At 37.9% G+C, this 10,276-nt stretch overlaps 1 protein-coding gene across 4 annotated transcripts in view; it reads left to right on the forward strand.

The window, feature by feature from the left end:
* col12a1a (collagen, type XII, alpha 1a) overlaps positions 1-1,958 on the forward strand; it is a 54,457-nt gene extending 52,499 nt beyond the window's left edge. For 3 of the 4 annotated variants that reach the window (XM_076978524.1, XM_076978526.1, XM_076978527.1), the window contains one exon: positions 1,088-1,958. In XM_076978524.1, the coding sequence (XP_076834639.1) occupies positions 1,088-1,239 (152 nt within the window). In that variant the 3' untranslated portion in view covers positions 1,240-1,958. Of the gene's footprint in view, positions 1-119 lie in introns of all 4 variants that reach the window. The other variant, XM_076978525.1, reaches the window with a different exon arrangement.
* The last annotated feature ends 8,318 nt before the right edge of the window (positions 1,959-10,276 follow it).

The raw sequence follows: 10,276 nt of genomic DNA on the forward strand, positions 1-10,276 counted from the left end.
CTCACAAGCTGTTTTAAAATAAGTGTTACTATACAGTTAATGTGCATGCATGTCATTTTTTCACAAATAAAGGAAAGAAACAATATTGTTACACTAACACCATCTTTAACCCATTTCAGGTTAACCCATTTCTGCCTGTCGCCCTTAAATTTTGAAATCCTGAAAAAAAAAAAAAACGCAAATCCTGTCTGAGAGATCTGCAAACTAGCTAATAAGCTTTTAAGGATAACCACCATGGATTTGATTAATGAACTTTTTGCTGGCCAACTCTAAAACCAAACCAAAGCAAAGAAGGGACTGGACTGCCACTAACACCAGCTCACCGCTACTCTAGCAGGCAGGCGTCAGTGATAGCTGCCTACCTGTGGCCTGGTTGCATCTTGAACTCCAAAGCAACACACAGCAAGAGAGAGCTTCCTTTTGCTGAAGAAGCATGTAAACTACTAACCATGAGGATTTCATAGCTGAGGTCAACAGTGGTGATAATGGATGAGGGTGAGGTGTTTGTAAATAAACTATTGATGCCTTGTAAATGAATTTCAGTCACAGTCGACTAAAGTGGGTTAATGTGTCATCGAGCTTGTGGCCCCATAACTTGCATCTTGCTGACTGCCATCATAACCCTTATATCTTTTATTTTTGTTCTTATTTTCTTAATTTGCTTCAATTGATGAATACAGCCTCCACTCAGGTTAAAAAAATGTAGCATGTGCAATTTGTACATGTAACCACGATCTCCTTGATTATGTTTGGAGAATGTTATGTTCAAACATATCACGTATTTCTCTTATTTTCATTGAGAATTGTCTTGTAGGATAATAGGCTACCTCGCCATGCCATAAGGAACAGAATTGCTGGTCAATCTTCACTTGACCTCAACACTTGGTTACTAGTTTTTCTGGTTGTACAATATACTAAGTTGTAGGTTAAGGCATGGTATAGAACTAGCAAAGATTGTAAACACAGACCAGGGTCAAGATCAAGAAACAAGTTGTTGCTCTAAATCAAATTGAAATGTCCAAATACAAGCAAAGATTTAAACCCCTCTTTACACATGTTGAATTGGCTAAACGATATTTCCGACCAGGCCAATACCCACCTCAGCCCGATCCCTATGTTGTGGCAATTCCCGAGGAAGCGTCAGAAGATACTGTGACAGAGATACAGTCCCCCGGTTTACGATACCAGCGTGGAAAGAGATCACTATCAAGACAGAAAACTGAAAGGATAGAAACATAAACCGAGAAAAAAGTACCTTCGAATTTTATTTGCATGAAGGACAGTATCCAAAAGTAAGTGTCGTTATTGGATCATGCTTCATGCATATGCAAATTTAACAAGGTTTAGTGGAAATAAGGCTGATATTCAACCCTCATTTCCTGATAATGTTAAGAAACTTGTGTGCTTGCTCACTGTCCCCAAATCTGTAACATAACTCCTTTGTATGTTTATATGCGACTCCTGTTGAGTGCACTAACCCCAGATCAGTATTCAATGTAATGTCTTAACATTAAGCTGTATAGACTGACCCAAAGGATTCAACACATCATAATTTTTAAAATATAGAATCATTCATTGCAATACAATTTCATCTTATGCTCATCGGTGAAGACTTTCAGATCTAATTCCATTCTCATTTCTAAAACCTTGTAAGACCTGGCTTTTTTTTCCATTATTCTAAATATTTATCTGTGTATACCAACTCACAGCTCATTTTTTTACCAAAGGTGGAATTGCATGACTGTGTTGTATATTTAGTAAGTACGTTTTAAAATCAGAATATAGTTTGTTTGTTTTTTTTTTATCAACCTTCAATGCAGTTGGAATTTGAATCAGTACTATGGTCATAGTATTGCTCTTTTATGTTTTAACTGCACATTGTGAATTCCACAGCCTTATTTTCTTATTTATTTCTGGACCAGAAGAGGCATTTTTCAATAAAACTACTGAAAATGTTTCATCTGTTTCACTGATCTGTTCTGACCATTCCAAATTTTGACATTACTGATGACGTAAGTATATAATAATAAAATGTGCCAAGGACAGAAGAGATCTGCTGTTTGAGAACATGGCCATGCAACCTTTCACATGTTATGTCAAACAACTTCTTGTTATGTTAAATAAACACATGAAAGCCAGAGCCCTAGTGAAAATCCCCTTAATTTCCTGTGATTTTTTCGCAAATAACGTATGACTTCAGCTAACTGACTTTGCGCACATTTTGGTTTGAAAACTTGATAAATACCAGTCACTAAAAAGTTTTGGTGACAATTTCCTGTTTTGCAAGTCAGATCAAGCCTCCTGAAAGGTATACTGGGAATTGAATAGTAGTGTCACTACAATTTAAAAAGGTAGTATCATGTCCCAAACTTGCAATTCTAAGCATCTGTTTTGTTTGTTTGTTTTTTTAGAAATACATGATGAAAAATTATCATGAGCTATTTGGGTAATTGTAAGAACCACTAACAACCATGCAGACCACTAGCATTTAGGGTCTGGAGATCTTTAGATTAAAGCATTCTGATTATGTGGTTGCCAAGATCTTGTTAACACACACCTATAGTCAAGGGCCCGTCTCTTATCCATTTCAGTGGAACATTTTCTCAATTTGAAGCTTTTCAAATTCAAGAGAATTGAAAAGAGAACTAAAATAACATTAGGGCATTGTAAGGTTCAGGCCAAAACTCACTGACATCACAAATAACAACAGTTTAACACGTTTCAAGTGTTTTTAGAGACAGTATGCCAGACTCATACCAGCAATGAAGTGCATTACAAGTACAAAATCCTCATTATCATTAATACAATCTGGTAGATGCTTTTGTTAATGCAGTGGGTAATGTTGGAAAATCCAAATGGAAGATTCTCAGGAAGAGACAGGACAGTGTACAGACGTCTTACAGACATCGGGGTATTGGGTGAGCCTCCATCATGCTGCCATCTGACATCTACATATACTACAGAACGCAGAAACACTCATTCTGCCATGTCTCAATATGGTGTTTGAATAATTCTGCTACTTCTGCATGCCAACTCTGAAAAGTGAGAACAAGCCACACAACCACAGTTAGCTAGCAGAACTGTTTGAAAATATTAATATTTTATAAATAAACATTTTATTGTTTTACTCAAATAGTTTCCTAGGAATAGGCCAATTTGACCTCACCTCAAATACATTCAAGTAAATTCTTGTCTTAAATACTGAAAATCTCTGTGTTAACTGTTAAATCACTTTTATGTCTACTTTTCCCACCACTGTTAAACAAATCAAATCACATTTTCTAATGTAATTGACACATAATTTTGTTGAGCATTTCAGAAATTTGGCTTGCTTGAACCTGTTATTAAACACATTAATTAAAATGCTTTCAATAGCAACCCCAGATCAGCTTTTATTCATATGATAGATGACCAACAAGAGACATTAAGTACTGTAACTTAACATCTTCAGTGATAAACTACCACAGTGGTTCTTGGTTTACATGCTGTGTCTGGAGCACTAATCAAAAACACTAAGAACAGGTCATAGATGTTTTTATTTCACACTTAACATGGCAACCATGTTAGTTTCTCTTGCTGATTGGACTCACAACAGGAACAGGAGACATGAGATACAAATTGCATCCCTGTTACCAAAAAAAACGTATTCAGATAACAAGAAAAAGTAAATTCATGGAAACCATGCTGGCCTACGGTTTGTCTTCTTCATATCTAGTGGAGTAAATGCTACCTACAGAATACATATGTGAATATACAGGTTTAGGAACTGAACATGCTGTTAATGCAGTGGAAACTAACAACTATAATGTATGTGTGGGCAGGAAATTCCAAGAGCAATGGTGAGGCGCTATAATAATTCTTATTCGCCATTAATGGAGCTTTCAGATGTTCAGGTTGGTTTCAGTTCAAATCCATCCAGATACATCTCTGTGCATGCTACACAGTCGCTGGAACAAGCTTCCCCAAAACCAGTTTGCTTTTTCCATTCATTGTGGGAATGTGTGTCTGCACAAAAACATGGTGGACTACTTGCCATGCAGACTTGAATACAGCCTGCTTTCCCTTTCTAAACTTCACTTGTCGGTTCTTGGCGCTACTACAAGACACAAAGTGATGTCATAGGCACTTCTAGCTACTACTGGAAACAAAGAAAGTTAAAGTTGGGCCTTTCAGCTTAAAATTTGTAGTTTAACTCTCTTGATTCTATCTTTATTTTTTATTGGCGTGTGGTTTATAGTTGCGATTGTGATCATCTTCAGTAGAAGCACCCTTGCTCCAATGCTACTAAATAATTGGGTAGATTGTTAAAACAAACCCAAACAAACATGAACACAATGCATAGTAATTTAAGATATGCTGTTAAATTGGAAAAACTTCCTTGTCACAGAAAAAATGAAGATATAAAAATTTATTATCCGTGGTCTGCTTATGTTCACTTATAAACAATCGTATAGAGTCATATTACATGTGCTATGTCCTCAGAGACTACATACGTAGCATCTCCTTGCTACATTTTATTGAATTATAGAACTTTGATCTTTTAACAACATTTAAACTAAATCTGGGGTAAACTGCATCTGAATTTGGAAATTATTGATAGTTCACTAACACAACTGAACGCAGAATGGTCCAAAAACACTGCCAAATATGTAAAGCGAACAGATTCAACAGAGTAGTGAACATTTCATAAGAAAATACTTTAGAGCCATCTTTACAATGTTGAGGCAAAGAGGCTCTGAGGTGACATAAATTCAGTCTAAAGGCATAAAGCTGTCACCATTTATGTTGTTTCTGAACCACTCCAGCCCTTAGCTTGAACGGCGCCGCTGTGGCTGCCATGCCTTCAGGGTGCCAGTGACATCGCATTGCTCTTTCTGACACAATAGGCCCAAACTCAGTAATGCCTGGTGATGAAACATCTTATCTTTAGGTGTTCTGACGTGATTTATTTTTAAGGGAGGGTGGCTGTGACAACTTTTAAACCCTGTCGCACGTGCAGTAACGTGAAAAGAAAGCCTGCTTTAGACAGCATTGTTTCTAGTAAGTGGGCACTAAACTCTAACATGAGGTTTTAAATGCTTCACTAACTTTTATGGTAAGTGTAGCAATGATGTCAGGCTATAAAATTACTTAATTCCTGTGAGGTTATCAGAAGTTCAGAAATCTTAGTGATGTTCAACTAGGAATGACATTTTTTTTATTTTAAAATGTTTTGATCCTTACAATATAAACACTTGAAAAACAGCCCCAGACCAAATTGTTTTTTCATAGATTACAAATGGTATGTAGATTTTAGAGATTGCCTGCTTTCTATTATATTTCAGCACGACAGGCCTGTTAATGTGGCAATTCTTGCTCAGATGAGCTCAGACTGAATGCTTCTGGCCACACTTTGGCTCTGACAGATCTAGCACGCTGTGGAAAAATTCTTGTCACAAATCATGGCATCATGTGTGAATCATGGAAAAAGGCAGACCAGAGGCCAATGTCGGGGGTGACAGTGCATTGGGTATAAGTCCACACTACTGTGATGAATGCCACAATGATGGCATTATTAGAAACAGACCTTGCCCTCTTGTTTGTACATATCATGGCTGTGTAAAACACTGGCTGTTTCTGCTTGATGTGAAGTTCCAGCAGGTCATCAAAAGAGCTTGCCTGCCAAAGTCCAGTCAAAAGCAACATATGGTGAGAAAAGCTTACAAAGACCGGTACCCAACAAATACCATTACTACACCACTGTGGAAACTTACACCACCTAAAATAAGCCTTTGATATACAGACACTGTTTACAACTGCCCATTGTGGTTGGAATAGACAGGCTGTGAATCTCACAGTTGTTGGCCAGACGAATGGCTTCTTTCCTAAAAGGAGCCGTCAGCATAAGCTCACAAAAAGTATGTGCGGCATATATCGTCAGAAAAAAATTATAAAGTTGTTCATCAACACTACAAAGCTACTGTAAGTAATATTTCAAAGTAGTGATTGGTAGCTATTCTCTGTCTGTTGCCATGTTTAGTGTAAATCCAGGACACTCTACCCACATGTCATGGTGTTTGTGGAAACCTTGACTTTTCTAAATATAACTCTACCAAGTCCTCTTGAAACTCTACAAAGGAACAGAAGAACTGATTTTTTTTATTAATACCTTTGGAAGAGACACTTGTGAGATACATTTCCACAAACCTACAAAAAACTGAATAAACCTCTTTATAAAACACTAAGTGTTTTAATTGTTATTAAGCCAGCTGATAAGGATGGAGCTGTTGTTGAGTAAAGTAATTGACAAGAAGGAAGCAATGAAGTAGATTTCTGCTAATAGCTATTATATGCACAACAGCTCTGATATCACTGCAGTCGACTACACTCAGTCCATGACTAAGCGTCCCATATCAGCAGGACACCTCCCTGTTTACACATGGAATCTTACTATAGATCATCTTCCCTGTGGCCTCTTCTATCATCTAGGAAAACAACACTTACATAGCGGCTTATGACATTTGCTAAAAATCCTTCAATGCTCAAAAGAACAAATTCTATCTGCCAACTCTTAACTTTTTTCAATTGACTCTCAAAGGTTATACTCAGTCATCTCCAGTGAGGGCCCTCCCACAAATATTCTCTTAAGACTGTCTGAACTTGTCTTAACTTTAAACTGTGTCAGCCTACTACTCAGCAATGAGAGGAGTTAGTATGTACTAAAATGGGACCATCCTATGCAAACCCTTTTGTTAGACTTGTTGAGACACATTTTCTGAGCGATATCCCAGGTATGTCCCCAGAGATAGTTTACACCAATGACATTTCTGGCATTGCTACATGCACAATCAAATAACTCCAACTATAAATTTTTTCCTTCTCAAAGTTCCACCAGGCACGTACATGGACATCTTAGCATGAGGATAATGTTTTTTGGATGTTTTAGTTAAATGTGAACTTTCTGGTTACTACAATCTATTAGCTATAAACCTACAGACTCTCATTCATACTTGCAATACAGCTCTTCACAGTCCAAGAACTCCTCCAAGAAATTCAGAAGAACTTTGCTTGCATGGCTGATGAAGGACCTCTGTATGAAATGTTCTGCTTCTCTGGAAATACACACACACATAGACACAAACACACCCATATGCACAGGGTCATTGTATTGAGCACACCTAGCTGTACTGTACCTATAGGCTGCAGGTCCTTTTGAAGTCCATTCAATGTACTCAAAGGTTAGGTGACTGATGTCTGATCTTTGGCCATTTTCCATGTGTACCAGGTGTCCCCTTTTATTATACTTCTGAATAATTTCCTTCCTCCCCAAATGTATATCAAAAAACAAATAAATATATGTATATGATATTTTTGTTCAACCCCTTGGATTAAAACTGAAAGTCTACACTTCAATGGAGTCTCGGCTGTTTCATTTCAAATCCAATGTGGTGGCATACGAAGCCCAAATCATGAAGATTGTGTCACTGATTGTTCCACTGTCCAAATATTTATGTGCCTTTATATCTATTATAATTTATAACCTGTTATAATTATGAGCCTTTGTGCGTGTGTATATATATGATAAATGTCTCTTTTACTATTTATTTGACTAATTTACTTACTTACTGACTATAAAAAAAGCATATGGGATCCTATTAGATACAGATCTATTAGATCCATACCTCTTTTGGGACCTCTGAGTCAATTGTCTGCAATGTTCTTTTGACAGACTCATTGCTCATTGGTGAATGGTTGCTAGGGATACATTATTTAGATCAAGCTTTGATTTGAGGGTCATAGGGAGTTCACTGGTTTAGTCTACATTCTTGAATGTATGTACGTTTCTAATGTAAAAGAATACTGTAATTCCCTTAAACAGACTTGTTTTACTAAATTTTCATAGCAGATTATATAAACAAACCTGATCAGACAAAGGTAAATAGTACATTTTGCAGTGAAATGTAGTTGAGACACATAGCGAACCTTTGTACAGTACACAGGCTTTGCACATCAAGGTATAAGTCTGAAAAGCCTTTTATTATATATCATTATTAACTCATAAGCTCTGTTCACATGCCAGAGTATAATTTGAAAAATGCTATTTATCTGCTGACTAGGATCACATGATTTCACATTTGAACTGGCTGAACCATCATGTCCATGGTTACTAGATGAGAATTTAATGAGAACTCCACAAGAGGACTACGGCATGCATGCGTATATCTGTCAGGAAGCACTACTTTTTTCACGTTTTCCCCAGTCCCCTACTGGTGGTTGGTTCGTGGGAGTGTTGCTGAAAAGTGGTCTTCCTGGACAACCTCTCACCACAGACGTTCCAGCTACCTCAGCAACTTCTGCCTGACATCATTCCCGGACTCTGGAGCATTGATGAGGCTAGTCTACAGAAAACATATCCAGAGAAATGGTGGGCGGAATGCGTCAGGCAACATTTGTAAGAAATTATATGAAAATGTTACATTAGCACAAGCAATGTCCACTACTAGCCTTATGGATTTGGAAAACAGTGACATTAAAGCGCTGCTTTTATTCTGAATACAATCTAATTGTAAGCCAAACGCCCGACTTAACTTTGTCAAATATAATCATGGGCTACCCAGTTCACTGCCAAGACATGTTGAACACCTGTTCACAAAAATGATTAACGCATTAACAAACATGCATTGTTTTGAATCCAGGTGGAGCTGGAATAGCACAAATACTAATGATGATGCAGCACGGTCTTTCCTAAGATGTCAGCCATGTGCCCTCATCCTAATTTGTCTTATGACCCAGATCCATTTGTAGTCCTGGATGATGTCAACTAAAATGTGGTCACTACTGAACAGATGCCTTATTTCCATAGTTCAAACAAGTGCAACGTAGTAGGACGTCCTGTCAAATCTGTCCAATCACAGAGCTGCTCACGTTTGCTCCAGCTCTGCGCACCGTGATATCGATTTAGCATCGTCTTTTCCTGTAACGGAGTACTAACTGATCTTACCACTATAGGTTAATGATTCATGCATTAGTTCTCCTCTGAAATCTACCAGTTCTTGTACTCAGACCTGAACTGACTGACATGTGTTGTTCCCTCTACAACTGTGCCATACTTCAACTAGCCTCTTTCATGAATAATTTTTTATTCTGTGTGTGGGCTAGGGCTGCCCACCGCTCTGGGCATGTGTGCACCACAGCACCCTAGTGTGTGTATGAGTGTGGAGGACTAATTTGGATTGGGGTGAAAATCCAAAAAAAATATTTTTATATTATTTTAAATTTATTATATATTATAGTATATACAACAGAGTGGGTGTACCTAAAGTATTCACTCATTATATGTAATTGAACATCATTTTCAAAGTAATGTTAAGTTCTGTAGTTTGATAGATTTAGCCTCTATGAAGTTTGGAAGTCCTAAAGAGATGTTGGTTTTTTTACAACTGGCTGTAAAACAGCTCTAGAAGCTGCACCTAATAAAGTGATCATTCATTTCCATTAGGTACTTCCCAAACAAAACACAGAATTAAAATTTTGTAATAGTTACGACATCTAGTTAGTCTAGTCTTGTTTCCAGTGGGCTAATCTAACATGCATAAAACAAATGTCCTTTAAGCCTCAGAGACGGGAAGCAGCTGTACGAGTCTGGAAGTAGCCAGACCATCCAGAAGGCGCTGACCACAGAAGCAACATGCTTAGATTATTTCACAGCAGTGGTTTGGCTCGGATGTTATCAGTGAAATGCCTCCCCCGTTTTGGCCACATGTGTCAGACTGTTCATTCTCAGGATGTCATCCAGTGAGTCAGCAGCAGGGCGTCCATCCACACACTGGGCTATTCTGGCTTTAGGCCATGCTGGTCTAACCATGAGGCTTGAATGAGTTTACAACCGGACCGAGCCTGGGTTCAGCTGAGCAGTACTGAGGGGAGCAGTGCTGCCTCCCAGCGTTTCACAGTCCACATGGTGTTCCTGATCTGGAGAACTTCCTAACCTCGCTTTCAGCAATATTCAGTACATCACTTGATGCTTAGGCATGATAGAGCGCTTTCAACAGGGCTAAGAAGCCAGCTTGGTCAGATCAGTGTCCTGGAATTAGCACTGGAATGAAGATCAAAGAAACATGATACAAGCTATATTCCAGCTGCAAAATACAATTTCTCAAAATCCATTTATTAATAACAATCATTCATTTGGTTATATGCTGTTAATCATGTGAATATTGTCTTACTACTGTCCCACTACTCCAAAAGCTATCATGTTAACGACGGTTTTGATCTTTACTAGACTTCTGCCCAAAAC

Source organism: Brachyhypopomus gauderio, chromosome 17 (assembly GCF_052324685.1).
Source record: "Brachyhypopomus gauderio isolate BG-103 chromosome 17, BGAUD_0.2, whole genome shotgun sequence".
Classification (NCBI taxonomy): Eukaryota; Metazoa; Chordata; class Actinopteri; order Gymnotiformes; family Hypopomidae; genus Brachyhypopomus; species Brachyhypopomus gauderio.